Source organism: Scomber scombrus, chromosome 1 (assembly GCF_963691925.1).
Source record: "Scomber scombrus chromosome 1, fScoSco1.1, whole genome shotgun sequence".
NCBI lineage: Eukaryota > Metazoa > Chordata > Actinopteri > Scombriformes > Scombridae > Scomber > Scomber scombrus.
The window spans coordinates 36,877,139-36,899,550 of NC_084970.1; the positions used below are offsets into that span (position 1 = coordinate 36,877,139).

At 40.8% G+C, this 22,412-nt stretch overlaps 2 protein-coding genes across 2 annotated transcripts in view; both read left to right on the top strand.

Moving 5' to 3' along the window:
* Positions 1–12,918, top strand: part of LOC133997935 (uncharacterized) — a 46,126-nt gene extending 33,208 nt beyond the window's left edge. Inside the window, exons 11-20 of the mRNA XM_062437706.1 lie at positions 3,757–3,802; positions 5,236–5,362; positions 5,719–5,829; positions 7,636–7,714; positions 7,901–8,129; positions 8,380–10,171; positions 10,278–10,451; positions 10,774–10,947; positions 11,102–11,148; positions 12,339–12,918. Of these exons, the coding sequence (XP_062293690.1) occupies positions 3,757–3,802; positions 5,236–5,362; positions 5,719–5,829; positions 7,636–7,714; positions 7,901–8,129; positions 8,380–10,171; positions 10,278–10,451; positions 10,774–10,947; positions 11,102–11,148; positions 12,339–12,910 (3,351 nt within the window). The 3' untranslated portion in view covers positions 12,911–12,918. The remainder of the gene's footprint in view (positions 1–3,756; positions 3,803–5,235; positions 5,363–5,718; positions 5,830–7,635; positions 7,715–7,900; positions 8,130–8,379; positions 10,172–10,277; positions 10,452–10,773; positions 10,948–11,101; positions 11,149–12,338) is intronic.
* A 3,948-nt stretch (positions 12,919–16,866) lies between these two features.
* LOC133977638 (uncharacterized) overlaps positions 16,867–22,412 on the top strand; it is a 90,894-nt gene continuing 85,348 nt past the window's right edge. Inside the window, 3 exon segments of the mRNA XM_062415898.1 lie at positions 16,867–16,958; positions 19,296–19,412; positions 22,023–22,139. Of these exon segments, the coding sequence (XP_062271882.1) occupies positions 16,870–16,958; positions 19,296–19,412; positions 22,023–22,139 (323 nt within the window). The 5' untranslated portion in view covers positions 16,867–16,869.

Consider the following 22,412-nt stretch of genomic DNA (forward strand, 5'->3'; position numbering starts at 1 on the left):
ACAGAAAGCTGAATCATTTTCCAGGATGATCTAGGGGGAGCCTTGCATGAAGAGTGCAGAACGGCGGCGATTGGTCTACTTTCACACGCGCTGCATTGATAGTCACACAAACACGCGCGCGCAGACACTGTCTAGCGCGCACTCTTGCTCGTTGGCTCCAGATTTCGGGAGATTATAGATCATTTGCGGGCATCAGGAACACTGCTGGAACTTCTGGGAGAGTTGGGATGCCTGTGATGGAGAGGAGGCAGGTTGCACGAAAGTAGGTCTGAAAGACAGAGTGCAGCAAAGATATTTAAAGAGCAGCTGTGTTTATCTTTACCTCATTAGATGTTTAGTTGTCACCATCTAGTGGACAGATGGCGGAACTACATCATGTGATGTGTGATATCTGACTGGGTTTCTGCCACAGGTTAGACGGGTTTTGACGTCACTCTGATGTTTTTTAGGCATGGACTCTGAAGTTATGAGGATGTGACAGCGTCCTCAGATCAAATGAACACAGACAGCAGGAGGGAGAATGAGCAGCTTCTTCTCTCCTGATGTTTCCTCTACACACGAAGGTGGAAAGTGTCTGTAAATTGACCTGAAGCGACTTCAGCAGGTGAGAATCCTACCAGAGAAATCTGTAAATGTCTGATGAACCATCAGTTTAATCACATTGTGTTGAATCACTGTTTGACTGGACAGTAGAAATGTTTCTGGATGATTATTGTTTGTTTCACTATATTTATTTAATCCTTCAGGTTTTACAGATGATTTTGATCCTTTATTGGTTTTTTTAATAAGTTAAAGGAGAGCAGTTTGAGAATGACTTCCTTGTTTTACTGTTAGTGAGTCTCAACCTGAACCAACAACACTGATTGTTGACTGAGCTAAAAAAAAAAAAAAAAAAAAAAGCAAATAAAAATGCAGGAAGTATCAGAACTGGTTTGACAGGTTTAAATAGCTCAGCTGTGGTGCATTTTAATCCAAAACAAAATCATCTTCCATCACTGAGACAGACTTGGTTTGACTGAAAGCTCTTTTACAGTCCATGTTGTGAACTGTCCCAGAGGCTGCAGAGTCCTCAGATGGACTTGCTCAACAAGGACGTGCACAGGTACGGGCTATTGTTGCCTAGGCAACAGCCTATTTGCCCCACTTTGGTTGAGCTGGGGAAAAAATAATTTAGCTGTTTTACAAATAAATGCAGTAGCAATTGCTGAAATTAGACCAAATTAATTAAAAAAACATAACCCAAACTTTTATTACTTTTTGATTGACATGCCTCTGGGTGACACAGTCAGAGATGGGAGTGGCCCAGAGCAGAGCCACTTTATCTGGCCCAAGGCAAACAAACAATCAACTGTGGCTATCAGGAAGATGCATACGCTGTAGTGTGACACTGTTACCCTAACCCTAATTATCCGCTCAAGGCGGTGTGTCTTCCATTTTTCCAAAACAAAACATATACTCATATCTCATAATCATCTGATTTCAAGTAGCTTATGTTTGAAGTTTGGATATTGTGGTTTTTCGAAAATGTTTCCTCCAAGTTTGAATTCTTTACACAGGATTCTGCTGTTGATAAGTAGTGAAATGAAGAAGCAAAATCATATTGCTGCTTAAACTAGTTACAAGAAAGTGTATGAGCCATAATATGCACAAACATTATGCTGTTTTTATTATTTAATTAATCTTTAGAATTTAAACTATTTACAAATTTAAAATTGATTTATGGTTAAATGACCATATTTTACATCATTCAGATACATGCTGACAGGTGATAGCTAAAATCAGGGTGGGTGGTGCCCTTTTTTCAGTTAGAGCAACAACTCCTCATAATGTGCACGACACTGCTGCTCAGTGTGTCTGATAGGAAGAGCTGCTGCTTCACTGTTTTCTACAGTATTTGTGACATTAGAGAAATGAATTAGAACTAATGTGTCCTGTGATGAAACCTTGTTGTAGTGACTTCAGCAGGTGAGAATCCTACCAGAGAAATCTGTAAATGTCTGATGAACCATCAGTTTAATCACATTGTGTTGAATCACTGTTTGACTGAACAGTAGAAATGTTTCTGGATGATGATTGTCTGTTTCACTAGATTTATTCTTCAGGTTTTACAGATGATTTTGATCCTTTATTGGTATTTTATAAATTGAAGGAGAGCAGTTTGAGAATGACTTCCTTGTTTTACTGTTAGTGAGTCTCAGACTGAACCAACAACACTGATTGTTATCTGAGCTAAAGAACATATTTATAAAAAGCATATAAAAATGCAGGGAGTGTCAGAACTGGTTTGACAGGTTTAAATAGCTCAGCTGTGGTGCATTTTAATCCAAAACAAAATCATCTTCCATCACTGAGACAGACTTGTTTTGACTGAAAGCTCTTTTACAGTCCATGTTGTGAACTGTCCCAGAGGCTGCAGTGTCCTCAGATGGACTTGCTCAACAAGGACGTGCACAGGTACGGGCTATTGTTGCCCAGGCAACAGCCTATTTGCCCCACTTTGGTTGAGCTGGGGAAAAAATAATTTAGCTGTTTTACAAATAAATGCAGTAGCAATTGCTGAAATTAGACCAAATTCATTAAAAAAACATAACCCAAACTTTTATTACTTTTTGATTGACATGCCTCTGGGTGACACAGTCAGAGATGGGAGTGGCCCAGAGCAGAGCCACTAAATCTGGCCCAAGGCAAACAAACAATCAACTGCGGCTATCAGGAAGATGCATACGCTGTAGTGTGACACTGTTGCCCTAACCCTAATTATCCGTTCAAGGCGGTGTGTCTTCCATTTTTCCAAAACAAAACATATACTCATATCTCATAATCATCTGATTTCAAGTAGCTTATGTTTGAAGTTTGGATATTGTGGTTTTTCGAAAATGTTTCCTCCAAGTTTGAATTCTTTACACAGGATTCTGCTGTTGATAAGTAGTGAAATGAAGAAGCAAAATCATATTGCTGCTTAAACTAGTTACAAGAAAGTGTATGAGCCATAATATGCACAAACATTATGCTGTTTTTATTATTTAATTATTCTTTAGAATTTAAACTATTTACACATTTGAAATTGATTTATGGTTAAATGACCATATTTTACATCATTCAGATACATGCTGACAGGTGATAAAATCAGGGTGGGTGGTGCCCTTTTTTTCAGTTAGAGCAACAACTCCTCAAAATGTGCACGACACTGCTGCTCAGTGTGTCTGATAGGAAGAGCTGCTGCTTCACTGTTTTCTACAGTATTTGTGACATTAGAGAAATGAATTAGAACTAATGTGTCCTGTGATGAAACCTTGTTGTAGTGACTTCAGCAGGTGAGAATCCTACCAGGGAAATCTGTAAATGTCTGATGAACCATCAGTTTGATCACATTGTGTTGAATCACTGTTTGACTGGACAGTAGAAATGTTCCTGATGATTATTGTCTGTTTTACTAGATTTATTCTTCAAGTTTTACAGATGATTTTGATCATTTATTGGTATTTTATAAATTGAAGGAGAGAGCAGTTTGAGAATGACTTCCTTGTTTTACTGTTAGTGAGTCTCAGCCTGAACCAACAACACTGATTGTTATCTGAGCTAAAAAAAAAATTTTTAAAAGCATATAAAAATGCAGGGAGTGTCAGAACTGGTTTGACAGGTTTAAATAGCTCAGCTGTTATGCAATTTAATCCAAAACACAACCATCTTCCAACACTAAGACAGACTCGGTTTGACTGAAAGCTCTTTTACAGTCCATGTTGTGAACTGTCCCAGAGGCTGCAGAGTCCTCAGATGGACCTGCTCAACAAGGGCAGCACAGGTACGGGCTATTGTTGCCCAGGCAACAGCATATTTGCCCCCCTTTGGCTGAGCTGGGAAAAAAATTATTTAGCTGTTGTACAAATAAATGCAAGTAGCAATTGCTGAAATTAAACCAAATTAATTTAAAAACATAACCCAAACTTTTATTACTTTTTGATTGACATGCCTCTGGGTGACGCAGTCAGAGATGGGAGTGGCCCAGAGCAGAGCCACTTAATCTGGCCCAAGGCAAACAAACAATCAACTGTGGCTATCAGGAAGATGCATACGCTGTAGTGTGACACTGTTGCCCTAACCCTAATTATCCGCTCAAGACGGTGTGTCTTCATAAAACATATTCTTATATCTTATAATCATCTGATTTCAAATAGCTTATGTTTGAAGTTTGGATATTGTGGTTTTCACTTTTTCAAAAATGTTTCCTCCAAATTTGAATGCTGTACACAGGTTTCTGATGTTGATAAGTAGTGAAATGAAGGACCATGTTAGGACCGTGGCAGTGTTCAGCTCAAGAAGCAAAATCATATTGTTGCTTAAACTAGTTACAAGAAGCTGTATGAGCCATAATATGCTCAAACATTATGCTGTTTTCATTATTTAATTAATCTTTAGAATTTAAACTATTTACAAATTTAAAATGTATTTATGGTTAGTTAAATGACCATATCATCAGATACATGCTGACAGGTGATAAAATCAGGGTGGGTGGTGCCCTTTTTTTCAGTTAGAGAAACAGCTCCTCAAAATGTCTGTGCTGCTATTTCACTGTTTTCTACAGTATTTGTGACGTTAGAGAAATAAATGAGAACTAATGTGTCCTGTGATGAAACCTTGTTGTAGTGACTTCAGCAGGTGAGAATCCTACCAGAGAAATCTGTAAATGTCTGATGAACCATCAGTTTGATCACATTGTGTTGAATCACTGTTTGACTGGACAGTAACAATGTTTCTGGATGATTATTGTCTGTTTTACTAGATTTATTCTTCAGGTTTTACAGATGATTTTGATCATTTATTGGTATTTTATAAATTGAAGGAGAGTAGTTTGAGAATGACTTCCTTGTTTTACTGTTAGTGAGTCTCAGCCTGAACCAACAACACTGATTGTTATCTGAGCTAAAAAAAAATATTAAAAAAGCAAATAAAAATGCAGGGAGTGTCAGAACTGGTTTGACAGGTTTAAATAGCTCAGCTGTGATGCATTTTAATCCAAAACACAATCATCTTCCAACACTGAGACAGACTTGTTTTGATTGAAAGCTCTTTTACAGTCCATGTTGTGAACTGTCCCAGAGGCTGCAGAGTCCTCAGATGGACCTGCTCAGTGTGTCTGATGGGAAGAGCTGCTGCTTCACTGTTTTCTACAGTATTTGTTACATGTTTGAGAGATGAATGAGAACTAATGTGTCCTGTGATGAAACCTTGTTGTAGTGAGTGAGTGCAGCTCTCCCAGCAGCTGTTTCTCTGCTATGGATCAGTGTGAGGACAGAGAGGAGGGAGTCCCTCCCTCTAAAAGCTCTCTGTGTGGGGAACATGAGAGCCAGACCAAAGCTCAGAGGTGAGATGAGGATCTATAACTGTCCATCACTGTTCTCCACTCACATCACTCCACCATCATTATTCACACTCACTGTCACATCTGACACTCAACTACTGAATAATAAGTCACAATAACTCAGAATGAACTACTAACTTTGTGAGTTAACAAAGAGCTCAACCACTGATGAGTCAACTAATCAACTAAGATGAGACAGCATCTTTCATCAGATGACATTTTGATGAACAGGAGAATGTTTCTCATCCACTGTCTTCTTACTGATTTTCATTCTGGTTCTAAAACTTCAGCTGCTGACAGTCTGCTCAAAATTCATCTTTTTAAACTCTTTTAATTTGTTAATTGTTTGTTTGTATCAGGATGCAGCAGCAGAGAGCAGACTCTCCTGAACCCAGCTGTGTGTCCATGAAGAGTGACGGGTCATTGGGTCGTCTTGTTGAGTTTAAAGATGGACAACCTGCTGATGGAAGGTAAGAATTTAAAACTGAGGTTTTAATGATTTGTTAGAAACAAGAATGTTTTTCATTTATGAAACAAAAAATCTTAAATGACTCATTAAATACAAAGAAAGAAAGATGATCTATTCTGATTCAGTTTATCGATTCCCATTTCCAATTGCTATATGGAATTTACCACAGTATCTTTCACTGCTGATGTGACATTAGCCATACATGCTAGCTCGTGTCTAAACAAATTGACATGGTGTTGCATTGATGCATGGCATAGATAGGTCCTGACAGATATTAAATGAAAAACAAACACTGTGCTGCTGCTGCTAGCCTTGGAACACTGGTCCAGTAGACAGAGGAGGACTGCACACAGACCTATACTATGTACTATTTTACTTCAATATAGGTACACAGTATCCTATAGGGCAATCACTTTAATTATCAAGTCAATATGAATCACATGCCAGACCATCTCAGCTTACATTCTATGTTATAGCACCCTCGCCAGGTTACATAGAATAACCTGTTCTAAAATTAAACCAGTTGTTGATTCCCAACACTGATCTTTCATCAGATAACATTTTCATTTTAAAGGGGAAAATTACTTATCCTGCTGACAGTATGCTCAAAATTCATCTTGTTAAACTCTTTGATTTGTTAATTATTTGTTTGTATCAGGATGCAGCAGCAGAGAGCAGACTCTCCTGAACCCAGCTGTGTGTCCATGAAGAGTGACGGGTCTATGGGTCATCTTGTTGAGTTGAAAAATGGGCAACCTGCTGATGGAAGGTAAGGATTTAATAGTTTAATATCTGACTCTCCTAACAAGAAGGATCACTTCCTGTTGTCTGTTGTCAAACTAAATGATATATTGTTGTGACTTCTGAGAGAACGCACTGACCTAATATGTTCTTTCTCTCTCTTCCTCCTTCTCTATCCATCACTCGCTGTATGTTTACTAAATTCATGCACCAGCAACCTTGTGGAACTTGTGTCAGGCTGATATACTGTGGCTTTGATTGTACCTCATTTTTATATTGCTTTACACAAACATACTTACCAAATTATTAAATGTAAGTCTAGTCTTCACACTTCACATACTTTATAATAAATGCAACCGCTCAGGATGTGCTCCGAGCAGGGGCGTGCACAGACTTTTTGAAGGGCGGGGGCGAAAAGAAAAAAAGGGCACATACAGCGCATTCTCGCCACTGAAGAGGGCACTTTAGCGGACGTTTTTGCCACCCAAGAGGGCAGTTGTAATTTTCCAACCAGGAGGGTTAGGATCTTACACAGGAGTCATGGGAGATTTGAGCTGTGTTTCTAAATGGCTGGTGGTCTTTGGATGCATTTGTATAGTACTTTTATTCACAGCACTCTATAATGTCTTTCTCATTAATGGCTTTGGATCTGCCATGCAAAGCACTGGCCTTAATAGGAGAAATTGGGGTTCAGTGTCTTGCTAATGGACATTTTGACACAATTTTAGGATCTCCACCATTCTGCTCTTTTGGCTAAATGCTGGTGCTACAGCCACCCTCTTGGACTGTAGTTTTTGTTGGGCACTCAACTGCAGCCCAGAGCAGAGCTGGCTTTTGCTGTTCCTCCATCTTCTTCCAGCAGGGCTTCCTCAGAACAAACTCCACTAATTGACCAGGACCACCCCGACAGGCTAACTGCCTCTAATTCCTGCTTCCTAATTGGGTGTTCACAATCAGAACAGCATTTAAAAAGGAGTTAATTTTGTCATCATTAACAAATCTCTTTAACAAGCTGTGTGTAGATTTGAGTCATTAAATGTTCTTAAATGTGATATTTTCTCCACAGAGTTCAGCAGCAGAGCTCAGAGGTTCACAGTGATCAGTCTGCACAGCAGCATCAAACACAGCTGGACTCCATATTTATGGTGTGTACATGTACAAACACACCTTTGACTATTAACTCCATCAACCACAGATGATTTACTTAAGTTCAGGCCCTTTCAGTGTCCATAGGCCTCTGTTTAAACCAGTGGGCCTTCAGACTGACAGATGAATCATGTATTGTGTTTTTCCATTTTAAATTAAATGTTAACTTTATCTTTCTGTTCCAGCTGCTGGAGGAGAACATCATCACTTTTGCTAAAAACGAGCTGAAGAGAGTCCAGAGTAGTCTGAGTCCAGATTACCCAAAATGCCTTGAGAGTCAGAGTGAGGATGAAGAGGTGTTGGATGGTGAGGAGGAAGAGCAGAGGAGGAGCAGGAGAGAGGCATTTCTGAAGATCATACTGCACTTCCTGAGGAGAATGAAGCAGGACCAGCTGGCTGATCGTCTGCAGAGCAGTAAGAGGATTTTAACAGATTTAACATGATGGAGAGCAAATGGAGGCAACATGGGAGAGGTTTATATTTCAAACTCTGCTGTAAATATGCTGCACACATCTGCATCAGATCAGAGGCTGTTTGTCCTCCACTGATGAGCTGAATAAAACTGATGGAGGAGGAAAAACTACACAGACACACTTACATGTTCAGATTTCTAGACTTTCTGTAGGATCCACTCACTGATTTCATTTGTTGTTTGTTCATTCAGGAACTCCGAAAGAATGTCGACATAAACTCAAGTCTAACCTCAAGGAAAAGTTCCAGTGTCTGTTTGAGGGGATCATTAAAGCAGGAAACCCAACCCTTCTGAATCAGATCTACACACCGCTCTACATCACAGAGGGAGGGACTGCGGAGGTCAATGATGAACATGAGATCAGACAGATTGAAACAGCATTCAGGAAACCAGACAGACAAGAAACAACAATCAGATGTGAAGACATCTTTAAAGACTTGCCTGGAAGAGATGAACCAATCAGAACCGTGATGACAAAGGGAGTGGCTGGCATTGGGAAAACAGTCTTAACACAGAAGTTCACTCTGGACTGGGCTGAAGACAAAGCCAACCAGGACATAGACTTCACATTTCCATTCACATTCAGAGAGCTGAATGTGCTGAAAGAGAAAAAGTACAGCTTGGTGGAACTTGTTCATCACTTCTTTACTGAAACCAAAGAAGCAGGAATCTGCAGGTTTGAAAAGTTCCAGGTTGTGTTCATTTTTGACGGTCTGGATGAGTGTCGACTTCCTCTGGACTTCCACAACAATGAGATCCTGACTGATGTTACAGAGTCCACCTCAGTGGATGTGCTGCTGACAAACCTCATCAGGGGGAAACTGCTTCCCTCTGCTCGCCTCTGGATAACCACACGACCTGCAGCAGCCAATCAGATCCCCCCTGAGTGTGTTGGCATGGTGACAGAGGTCAGAGGGTTCACTGACCCACAGAAGGAGGAGTACTTCACGAAGAGATTGAGGGAGGACAAGCAGGCCAGAACCATCATCTCCCACATCAAGACATCACGAAGCCTCCACATCATGTGCCATATCCCAGTCTTCTGCTGGATCACTGCTACAGTTCTGGAGAATGTGTTGAAAAGCAGAGAGAGAGGAAAGCTGCCCAAGACCCTGACTGAGATGTACATCCACTTCCTGGTGGTTCAGTCCAAACTGAAGAACATCAAGTATGATGGGGGAGCTGAGACAGATCCACACTGGAGTCCAGAGAGCAGGAAGATGATTGAGTCTCTGGGAAAACTGGCTTTTGAGCAGCTCCAGAAGGGCAACCTGATCTTCTATGAATCAGACCTGACAGAGTGTGGCATCGATATCAGAGCAGCCTCAGTGTACTCAGGAGTATTCACAGAGGTCTTTAAAGAGGAGAGAGGACTCTACCAGGACAAGGTGTTCTGCTTCGTCCATCTGAGTGTCCAGGAGTTTCTGGCTGCTCTTCATGTCCATCTGACATTCATCAACTCTGGAGTCAATCTGCTGCAAGAAGAACAACCATCTTGGTGGCCTGAAGTGTTCAGAGACAAATCAACACGTTTCTACCAGAGTGCTGTGGACGAGGCCTTAAAGAGTCCAAATGGACACCTGGACTTGTTCCTCCGCTTCCTCCTGGGTCTTTCACTGCAGACCAATCAGACTCTCCTACAAGGTCTGCTGACACAGACAGGAAGTAGCTCACAGACCAATCAGAAAACAGTCGAGTACATCAAGAAGAAGATCAGTGAGAATGTGTCTGCAGAGAGAAGCAGCAATCTGTTCCACTGTCTGAATGAACTGAATGATCGTTCTCTAGTGGAGGAGATCCAACAGTACCTGAGATCAGGAAGTCTCTCCACAGATAAACTGTCTCCTGCTCAGTGGTCAGCTCTGGTCTTTATCATACTGTCATCAGAAAATGATCTGGACGTGTTTGACCTTAAGAAATACTCTGCTTCAGAGGAGGCTCTTCTGAGGCTGCTGCCAGTGGTCAAAGCCTCCAACAAAGCTCTGTAGGTGCACACAGAACGATCTAGATTAATGTAGTTTAATCTTTGCTCAAGGAAGAAAACTAATGTTTGCATTTTTTCCCCTTTTGTTCCGTTGATTATTCTTCAGGCTGAGTGACTGTAACCTCTCAGAGAGAAGCTGTGAAGTTCTGTCCTCAGTTCTCAGCTCCCAGTCCTCCAGTTTGAGAGATCTGGACCTGAGTAACAACAACCTGCAGGATTCAGGGGTGAAGCAACTGTCTGTTGGTCTGGAGAATCCACATTGCAGACTGGAAAGTCTCAGGTCATTTTTATTATTGTAAAGCAATATTTTGCCACCACTCCCCACCCGCTATCTGTTCGCGTCTGTCACATAACGTTCAATGAAGACTTGGTGCACATACAGAAATAAAAATTTAGTGTAATGGTAAATCAGCCATGCCAACAGTCACTCATTCACACACATTCATACACTGATGGGAGAGGCTGCCATGCAAGATGCCAACCTGCTCATCAGGGGGAGTTTTGTAATCATGCACACACACACCCACACACCAATGGCACAGCTTTTGGGAGCTCTTTTGGGGTTTAGTATTAAATCTTAAACTCATCATCTGTGTGTTCAGTCTGTCAGGATGTCTGATCACAGAGGAAGGCTGTGCTTCTCTGGCCTCAGCTCTGAGCTCCAACCCCTCCCATCTGAGAGAGCTGGACCTGAGCTATAATCATCCAGGAGACTCAGCAGAGAAGAAGCTGTCTGCTAGACTGGAGGATCCACACTGGAGACTGGAAACTCTCAGGTATGGACAGACAGGTGGACACTCTCAGGTATGGACAGATGGCCACTCTCACAGATGGACAAACACTCTAACTAACTGAGGGACTCTGGTTCATGTTTAATGATGGATATGTGTGAAAGTGTACAAAGTTGATTGACTTTGTCTCTTCCTCCAGGTTGGATCATGGTGGACTGCAGAGACTGAAACCTTGTCTGAGAAAGTGTAAGTTTTCAATTTAATTCATGAGAACACAGCTACACATGCTGCATTAGACTGTTGGACTGAAGTACAATGATGAATTGTATTCAGGATTTAACTTCAGTGCGGCTGGAAAGATGTTAGAATTCAATCAATCCATTGAAATATTGACAAACTATAGTAGCTGATCACTGTGATCCAACATAACTAATAAATAGACTTTATGAAGAGGGGAGCCAACAGTAAGCTGAATATGAGAGCGGAAGGGGAGGAGAAGTCTAGGTGGTATTTATAAGAATGGCTGGACGCGAGCGGTTGTGGTGTGGTCCTGCTCCTGAAACTACACTTTATGAGCTTCCCATGGCAGAACTGGAGAGAATAATCCAGTCTCAGTGTTTTGTCCAGCCACTCAGATGGATGGACAGGAGGATGGGTGATCAGGTCGGGGGCAGCAGCCAAGAAGCTATGCCGCCAAGTCATCCATATATGGATTTCCCACAGAAACCGACAGGAGCAGAGCAGACTTGGTGTCTCCTGCCCCCTGTCCATGAGTTGATCTGGGAAGTTACTCTCTAAGGAGGGTGTAGCACTGCCAGCTGTGCTAACATAGCCCAGGTAGCAAGCTGTATATGCTGGTCCTGAATAGGGTGACACGAACAGCGGGAGACAGTGGTGACACTCCGCAGACATGAAGCATTCTTGCTCTGGTCAGTATGTGGGCGCAAGGCATTATTCCTGTGTGAAGATAAAATGATGCTCACCACATCACTATTTCTGTGGGAGACATGCTTCACTGACTTATCCGAGAAAAATGGTACCAATGAGAGATATTTTTATTACTACATTGCACCTAACATAGTGTTCATGGACATGTGCAGCACTGGGCTTTCTTCAGCTAGCACCACCTGTGGCTGAATACAGCCTTCCAACATCTCCTTCTCTGATAGAGAGAAAAAAGGCATGGAGGCTTGCCAAAAGTGTCAAAACCGTTGACTGTTAATGTTCTAATGTTAGTGTTGAATTTAAACTTAGACAAACATCAGACACAGCAGGAATAAAGTTTAAATTTAAATTTGACAAAATTCTCATCACAAGGTTGACTTACTGTGGTTTTTCAAGGCTTTCAATCATGTGCCGTCCTCAGTGGATGCAGTTGCTCAGCTTTTATGGAGGTTTAATTTTGAATGGTTTAATTGTCTTGTTTTCTCCATCAGATGCCTGTGAACTGGAACTGGACCCAAACACAGTAAACAGAAAACTCGTACTGTCTGACAACAACAGGAAGGTGACACATGTGGAGGAGGATCAGTCATATCCTGATCATCCAGACAGATTTGATCACTGGCCTCAGCTGCTGTGTGGAAACGTTCTGACTGGTCGCTGTTACTGGGAGGTCGAGAGAACAGGAAGTCTTTCTGTATCAGTGAGCTACAGAGGAATCAGCAGGACAGGAGAGAGAGATGACAGTGAGTTTGGAAGGAATGATCAGTCCTGGAGTCTGTACTGCTCTGAGGATGGTGTTTACTGTGTCTGGCACAATAAGACAGCAACATCGATGCCCTCCTCCTCCTCTTCCTCTTCCTCATCCTCCTCCTCTTCCTCTTCCTCCTCCTCTATCCCTGACAGAGTAGGAGTGTATGTGGACTGTCCTGCTGGCACTCTGTCCTTCTACAGAGTCTCCTCTGACACACTGATCCACCTCCACACCTTTAACACCACATTTACTCAGCCTCTGTATGCTGGGTTTGCAGTCTGGTCTGGTTCAGTCTCTCTGTGTCCTCTGTAGGAGGGAGAGTCTCTCTGTGTGGTGGTCTATAGAACCAGAGGAGGTGGCTCCTTCTTTATTTTTGAGAGGAGAGGATTAAAATATAGTGGAAAAAACAGAAACTGGTTGAAATAAACCATTACCAAATCTCAGTGGCATATAAAAAATATTTTTCTCTCTCATAAATCCATTATTGACATTCTGAATAAAATGCTTCAGCAGCGACACCTGCAGGTTAGATAAGAGGGGAAAGGACAGTCAGTGAGAAGCAGTTAGAGGACAGCACAGAAGGATGGACTCCTGCTGTCCTCCTCACGCTCTGAACACCAAAGAGAGGCGAAAAGCTTTGTGAATGACATATAAAATTATCCATTCCTCTGATTTCTTTAGGTGGGGGACAATTATATAGTATAATACGGTTTGTTGTAATGTTACATTCTGTTTGAATAATATTTGCTAAAAGTCGACAAGTTATGTAATAGATTGTGCTGTTGATGTTTTAAAATCTTGTTCCATGTGCCTCTTTTTAACATAAAAGACAGTCTCTGCTAGGACTGTCACTTTTTTATTCTAAATTTGAACATTAGTTTGATAGTTGGGTGAAAAGTTCTATCCAAGCTGTTATGACCTGTTTGAAATGTATCAAACCATTTTTAGTAGTTTTCCTAGTGATGCAATAGACGGCGCTCTAAACCTCACTAGCTTGACCTGTTGCATGCTCTTTTGACCTGATAGCAAACTAAGTTAATGTTAATCTAGTGTTGTTTTGTTAAAATGGAGGACAATAGCAAGCGGAGCCCACCTCATCATCAAAACACCCACATGTGTGGAAGTATTTTGGGTTCCACACCATGGACGGCAAAGTCACAAACAAAGATAAGGCTGTTTGTGACCTGTGTGAAAGGCAGCTGTCTTCCAGTGGAGGCCGAGGTATCACAGAAGAGTGGAGCAGCACCAAACATGCAGCCTCATTTGACTGCATTACAAATATGAACGAATTGTGGGTCATTTCAAATTTTTTTAAATGACAGCCCTAGTCTCTGCTCAGCCTGCATTTGAACATAAAATAGAGAGAAGTAGCCAACAAGTGTAAAGTAACATGACACTGTGGATTGATTCAGTTACAGCATTTCACTCATGCTTATATTCTTATATTTCTCATATAACTATGTTCTCATGTTGATGTTTATATTTTTATATTAAGTTTTTCCTATGTAAAGCACATTGAGCCTACTGGTAATGACATGTGCTATATAAATAAAATTGCCATTGCCATATGATGAAGTGGTCAGTAAGTGTGTATTGTTGTTTTTTTCCCCGCAACTTTATTTAATAAATGACACATAATGCACATTTGTAGTGGTCTGATTTTTTAACCCCCCCCCCCCCCCCCCCCCTCCTTTCAAAAATTCAAAAAACATGTTTTCTGGGGAGATCATGTCTTATTAAAGGGAGCCAAGCTCCTCCTGGCTCCCTTGTAAGTCACCCCAACTCATTTCCTGGTTGCATCAGTTTTTTTTAACTTTCATTTCCTTCTCAGTTGTGACGCAGAGGTTTCCTCCGTGTGAAGCTTTGGTAAGTAACAGTTTTCAGAACTACTTTGCTGTAAAAAAAGGTGTAAAATGCAGAAAGTGAAGCTGCTGCTTTTGTTGAGAAGAGTTCAGCTCTCTGCTAAGCTTTAGGAGCGACATTAAGTTAGTTTAATATTCAACATTCATTTGACATTCAAAATACAAACCTATTATGTGCTTCAACCATTTGAGTGAATGATGTCAAACCAACTGTATAACAGACTAATATCCCTCATGTGCCTCAAGGATTATTTAAAAAAAAAAAAATTTTTAATTGTAATAAAAATTGACGAAAAGATATATTTGAAAAATAATCCTTGAGGCACATGAGGGATATTATTCTGTATGTTATACAGTTGGTTTGACATCCTGTGATCAAATGGTTGAAGTGCATAATAGGTTTGTATTTTGAATGTCAAATGAATGTTGAATATTTAACTAACTTAATGTCGCTACCATTAGGATCATCAGCGCTCTAACAATACTACTGCTGGTAAGCACTGTGCTAACATGTTTCTCATTTCACAGTTTTTCTCCTGTTTTTATGCTTCAGTTTCATGCACAACACTTTGTTTCTGTGCTGTTTATAGGTTAGATTGAGTGTGTTGTGTGTGTTTGTTGTGAGTTTGTGTGCTTCAGTTTGTTAGTTTTCATGGTGAATATGTGGAAAGTGTGTTGTCTGAAGGTTGTTTTAATGACATAATAACAAACATCAGTATTGGAGCTCCCTGTTACAGGAGATCCAGGTGATAGTCTGAGCCCATAATCACCTGGAACTACCAGAAATGCATTTAATTATTGATTATATTAGAGACAGACACATAGATTGTTGTAATAGAAAAAGAAGAAGTGAAATTCTAACTAAAGCTCGACAATCAGCACTTACTGTGCACTGAACGTGTTGATTTGCTGATGTCTTTCCTCATAAAGTTGAACTGAGAAATGGTAGACGGGATTAAAGAGGAACATGTGGGTATTTGAAGTCACGTGACACACAGAAGTGACGGAAACTGTTTGGACCACATCATTTCGTTGTATTACTGTGCAATTGCAATAACTGCATTTAATTATACATGTACAGAGTTTATGTGTTGATCAAAGTGTTTCATTAGATGTTCATATTGAAATAACCCTTTTGAAGCATTTAAAGAGGTTTGGAGTCAGATCCAACATGGAGGATGTTTCCAACACTTTGAGCTGCTGTATCACTGCTGTTTGATATTTGATCCATGTAGACAGAATCATGTGTCTTCCCCTCCCGTCTCCTAAAATCTATCAGCTGATTGGTTTTGCTGATGTTGAGCACAGGGGCGGATCCAGATTCATTTTGGGGGGGGGGGCCTAAAAGTGATGAGAAAAATGAGCAAATACCGACCTCTTGCTGCAACTATAAAGAATTACAAAGTATTTTTCATGCTTTTATTGGCTCTTTAACCCAGTAGGAAAGGAATATATGACCTGTTTAATTTTGGACTGTTAACATTAAAACTATGATGAACATGTTCCCTTGTTTATGTGAATAACAACATCTGCTTGTTATTTTCATTACCCCTTTTATACTATGTCCATTCCACCATGGCATTCAGATGGTGCTCTGCTTTGGCATGCATCTGGAATCCTCTATCCTTGTACATGGTTAGAAAATCCGAGACCCAAGGAAATGTTGTCTCAGGAGCAGAGGGGAGCGAAAAATGCCTGCACACAAGTGTAGTCTTTGTACCAGGAGGCATTAAAGGCTCTCGATCTACCCCGTCCTTGCTGTATGCGAGGGAAAGTTGTATAGATTGGTTGTGTAATCTCGCTCTTGTTTGAGCAATATCTGTAAATATTGAAATGTTTCAAAATTAGTCTGTAGAATAAATCTTCATAGACAATCTTAAAATAGTGTATCATTGCAAATTATCATTGCTCAACAATGACCTAGTCAATTGTTGAGCAGTGATAATTTTGAAATAACATACAGAGGTCTTCAAGCTTTACTTTTTTCACTCAGATTGTAGAGACATCTGCATTCCAGCAGACAATAGTGCAAAATTCAAATATTGCTAAATGGTGCATTAATTAGATTTTGTGTTGAATAATCACCTTCACTTGAGCAGCAGCCTGTCAGATGTTTGCATTATCTCTTCATATGAAGTCTCCTGGCTGTTTGTAATGGATGATGGTGGTGTCGTTCCTCCAGCTGTCAGTAGAGGGCAGATTTGATGTTTGTAGACTTTGACAGTGAAGTGATGATGAAGTGACAGTAGCCTCACATCAGATGGACTGATGAAGAAGAATCAGGAGCATCTTCTTACTCTGTGTTTCTTTCACAGCTGAAGCTACAAAGTCTCTGTGACTGGATTTGAATTCAACAGCTTCCATGTTGTAGTGAGTCAGTACAGCTCTTCCAGCAGCTGTTTCTCTGCTATGGATGAGCGTGAGGACAGAGAGGAGGGAGTCCCTCCCTCTAAAAGCTCTCTGTGTGGGGAACATGACAGCCAGACCAAAGCTCAGAGGTGAGATGAGGATCTCTAAATGTCCATCACTGTTCTCCACTCACATCACTCCACCATCATTATTCACACTCACTGTCACATCTGACACTCAAATACTGAATAATAAGTCACAATAACTCAGAATGAACTACTAACTTTGTGAGTTAACAAAGAGCTCAACCACTGATTAGTCAACTAATCAACTAAGATGAGACAGCATCTTTCATCAGATGATGTTTTGATGAACAGGAGAACGTTTCTCATCCACTGTCTTCTAACTGATTTTCATTCTGCTTCTAAAACTTCAGCTGCTGACAGTCTGCTCAAAATTAATCTTTTTAAACTCTTTGATTTGTTGTTTGTTTGTATCAGGATGCAGCAGCAGAGAGCAGACTCTCCTGAACCCAGCTGTGTGTCCATGAAGAGTGATGCGTCTATGGATCGTCCTATTAAGTTTAAAGATGGACAACCTGCTGATGTAAAGTAAGCATGTAAAACTTAATTATTTATTATTTGATGCTCCAGACTCCTGAGGAATCAATTCATTCACATACTAATGGCGTGGGTGTGCCATGCAAGGCACTGACCTAATTAATACTGCTCTTCAAGATAAGTGTTGGAGCCACCAATTGCTCTGTACTTTTTGTTTGGCACTCTACTGCAGCCCAGAGCAGAGCTGGCTCCTGCTACTACCCCCACCTCCCTCCAGCAGAGCTTCCACAGAATACACTCAACTGATTCACCAGGGCCTCCCTGATAGGCCAACCACCTTTAATTTCCGCTTCCTAACTAGCTGTTCAAAAACAATACTCAGTTAATAAGAGTTGGTGTGATTGCATAGAGTCAAGGGAAAGATGTGATCAAATGTGAAATTACTTGTGGTGGTGCAAACTGATGTGTAGATGTGTCCAAATGAGTTTAAAATGTTTTAACTTGAGATGAGGAAAAAGGAGAGACTGACGGCAGACTGAGACAGAGGCTGAACTGAACACAAACACACAAAGTCAGTGCATATGTTGCTAGTTAGCTTACAGTTCATCTTACAATGTTTTAATGTTGTTTCTTGATTTCAGGCTGCCAACTCACACCTGGCCAGGGACATCAGATTAAAAAACTAGCCTTCAGGTCATTTAATGGTTTAATTTGCATTGCAGTTGGTTCATTCATGAGTGAAGCATTATATAAATTCCGCCACCAGGTGATGCTGTAGAGTCAGTAAGAAACGAGTTGTGAAAGCGTCGAGAGAGGAAGAAAACTCATTCAATGTTGTACACAGCATTAGAGTATCAATCGATCAATCAATCTTTATTTATATAGCACCAAATCACAACAAAAGTTATCTCACACAAAGAGCAGGTCTAGATCGTACTCTTTAATTTAAAGAGACCCAACATTCCCACACGAGCAGCACTTGGTGACAGTGGCAAGAAAAAACTCCCTTTTAACGGGAGAACATCTGCCTCGACCGGTTGGAGTAGAGAGGAGAGAGAGGAAGGAGAGGAGAGAGAGAGAGAGAGAGGAGAGAGAGGAAGGAGAGGAGAGAGAGAAAGAGAAGAGAGAGAGGAAGGATAGGAAAGAGAAGCACATTGAAGGTCCGGGACTGGAATCTGTCATCCGGACGTCTACAGGCCCAGATTACCTGTGAGAAGAGAAACCACAGACAACTATGGGGAAGAAGTTTAGGTTATTGAATGCATAAATAGTTCATGAATGTTAATGGATATAGATGGATGGATAGAGAGAGAGAGAGAAGAGGAGAGAGGGGCTCAGTGCATCATGGGAGTCCCCCGGCAGTCTAAGCCTATAGCAGCATAAACTAGGTGCTGGTCCAGGACAAGCCTGGCTGGCCATAACTATAAGCTCTATCAAAAAGGAAAGTAGCAGCTAGTTTATTTCATAGACATACGTATATATGCCTATAGTTTATTTAACGGCTGAGTAAACATACTGGTGTACTGGCACAGACTGTCGCCGCTCACTTGATCACTTCCACGTCACGTCCAGTATTTGGTTCTTTCCCTTTCCGGAGGTTCGTGTCAATTTTAAATGTATCTCAGCGCTTGTAACAGTGTTTCGCATCTTGTTAATTTGTTTCCTAAAATGTAAGTTGGTTTCAGGACTAGTAAAAGTGTATTGCTAATGTACTTCTGTTTTATGATATGTAAAAATGTTTTCCAAAATGTAAATTTGTCTCAAACTTTGTAGAAGTTTGTGTTGTTTTGCACTTCCCGGCCTCCGTAAATTCATATTTACAGGAATGTTTATTATTATGCACTTTCCCTGATGAAATAAACTAATAAAATAAAATAAAATGAATACAATAAGTTAACTACATGCTTTTTGGCACTTCATTATTAGTATCAGGATGCAGCAGCAGAGAGCAGACTCTCCTGAACCCAGCTGTGTGTCCATGAAGAGTGACTGGTCTATGGATCTTCCTAATGACTTTAAAGATGGACAACCTGCTGATGGAAGGTAAGCATGTAAAACTGAATTATTTATTATTTGATGCTCCAGACTCCTGAGGAATCAATTCACTCACATACTAATGGCGTGGGTGTGCCATGCAAGGCACTGGCCTAATTAATACTGCTCTTCAAGATAAGTGTTGGAGCCACCAATTGCTCTGTACTTTTTGTTTGGCACTCTACTGCAGCCCAGAGCAGAGCTGGCTCCTGCTACTACCCCCACCTCCCTCCAGCAGAGCTTCCACAGAATACACTCAACTGATTCACCAGGGCCTCCCTGATAGGCCAACCACCTTTAATTTCCGCTTCCTAACTAGCTGTTCAAAAACAATACTCAGTTAATAAGAGTTGGTGTGATTGCATAGAGTCAAGGGAAAGATGTGATCAAATGTGAAATTACTTGTGGTGGTGCAAACTGATGTGTAGATGTGTCCAAATGAGTTTAAAATGTTTTAACTTGAGATGAGGAAAAAGGAGAGACTGACGGCAGACTGAGACAGAGGCTGAACTGAACACAGACACGCGAAGTCAGTGCATATGTTGCTAGTTAGCTTACAGTTAATGTTTGTACAGTTGGTACATTGCTGGGGTGAGTAAACCCCCTGATCCTCATTTTCTCCCTTGTCCAGAGTAGATCAAAGCTCTTGTGGCAACTGATGGATTTCTGCTGTCCATAGGTCTCCAGTTCATAGTTTAAAGTTTAGGTTGCTTTATGCTCCAATAGGTATGAATCTTCCTCTTCAGTTTTATTCTGACATCTCAACTTGTGGTTAATCCTGCATTTATTTGAGTTAACTACTAAGTAAACTATAATCATTTGAGCTGGGAAAAACTAATAAAATATGCCCCATTTACAAAATGATTCATGGTTTCGTGCTTTTTCTAGACAATTAAGAACATGGCTCATAAGTCTCTAATTCTGTCAGAACTAGTCTGGAGGTACTCATCAAAGAACTGCCCTGTTGCTGAAACAGCTGTCCTGTCGCTTGAATCTGTTTTTACTTGTTCCTGCTAGTCTGTCTTTTTTTTATGCCGGTAAATTGTCTTGTTGCTGTGCCTGCCTCAGTGTTCAAGTGTAAGATTGTGTTTCTTACACTTGTTTTTCTTATGTCTGTCTCCATTTATGCAGTTAAATTGCCCTGTTGTGTTATTGTTGTCCTGCTGCTTGTGTTGATTCTTGCTCATATCTGTTTACATCCATTTTTGCTCACATTTGTTCTTGCTTATATCTGCTCCTGTGAAGCTGTTCTGTAACTGTTTGTTTGTAGCTTTGTTCAGTCATAGTTTGCTCTGCTTTTTATTGTGTTCTGCTTATGTCACTCTGTGTTTTATATTTATTGTAACTGACTCATCTTACAATGTTTTAAAGTTGTTTCTTGATTTTAGGCTACCAACTCACACCTGGCCAGGGACATCAGATTAAAAAACTAGCCTTCAGTTCATTTAATGGTTTAATTTGCATTCATGAGTGAAGTATTATATAAATTCCGCCACCAGGTGGTGCTTTAGAGTCAGTAAGAAACGAGTTGTGAAAGTGTCGAGAGAGGAAGAAAACTCATTCAATGTTGTACACAGCATTAGATTATCAATCAATCAATCAATCTTTATTTATATAGCACCAAATCACAACAAAAGTTATCTCACACATAGAGCAGGTCTAGATCGTACTCTTTAATTTAAAGAGACCCAACATTCCTACATGAGCAGCACTTGGTGACAGTGGCAAGAAAAACCCCTTTTAACGGGAGAACATCTGCCTCGACCGGTTGGAGTAGAGAGGAGAGAGAGGAAGGAGAGGAGAGAGAGAGAGAGAGGGAGAGGAGAGAGAGGAAGGATAGGACAGAGAAGCACATTGAAGGTCCGGGACTGAAATCTGTCATCCGGACGTCTACAGGCCCAGATTACCTGTGAGACGAGAAACCACAGACAAATCCGGGGAAGAAGTTTAGGTTATTGAATGCATAAATAGTTCATGAATGTTAATGGATATAGATGGATGGATAGATAGAGAGAGAGAGAGAAGAGGAGAGAGGGGCTCAGTGCATCATGGGAGTCTCCCGGCAGTCTAAGCCTATAGCAGCATAAACTAGGAGCTGGTCTGGCTGGCCATAACTATAAGCTTTATCAAAAAGGAAAGTAGCAGCTAGTTTATTTCATAGACATACGTATATATGCCTATAGTTTATTTAACCGCTGAGTAAACATACTGGTGTACTGGCACAGACTGTCGCCGCTCACTTGATCACTTCCACGTCACATCCAGTATTTGGTTATTTCCCTTTCCGGAAGATTGTGTCAATTTTAAATGTATCTCAGCGCTTGTAACAGTGTTTCGCATCTTGTTAATTTGTTTCCTAAAATGTAAGTTGGTTTCAGGACTAGTAAAAGTGTATTGCTAATGTACTTCTGTTTTATGATATGTAAAAATGTTTTCCAAAATGTAAATTTGTCTCAAACTTTGTAGAAGTTTGTGTTGTTTTGCACTTCATGGCCACCGTAAATTCATATTTACAGAAATGTTTATTAGTGTGCACTGTCCCTGATGAAATAAACTAATAAAATAAAATAAAATGAATACAATAAGTTAACTACATGCTTTTTGGCACTTCATTATTAGTATCAGGATGCAGCAGCAGAGAGCAGACTCTCCTGAACCCAGCTGTGTGTCCATGAAGAGTGACCAGTCTAAGGGTCTTCCTAATGACTTTAAAGATGGACAACCTGCTGATGTAAAGTAAGCATGTAAAACTGAATTATTTATTATTTGATGCTCCAGACTCCTGAGGAATCAATTCACTCACATACTAATGGCGTGGGTGTGCCATGCAAGGCACTGGCCTAATTAATACTGCTCTTCAAGATAAGTGTTGGAGCCACCAATTGCTCTGTACTTTTTGTTTGGCACTCTACTGCAGCCCAGAGCAGAGCTGGCTCCTGCTACTACCCCCACCTCCCTCCAGCAGAGCTTCCACAGAATACACTCAACTGATTCACCAGGGCCTCCCTG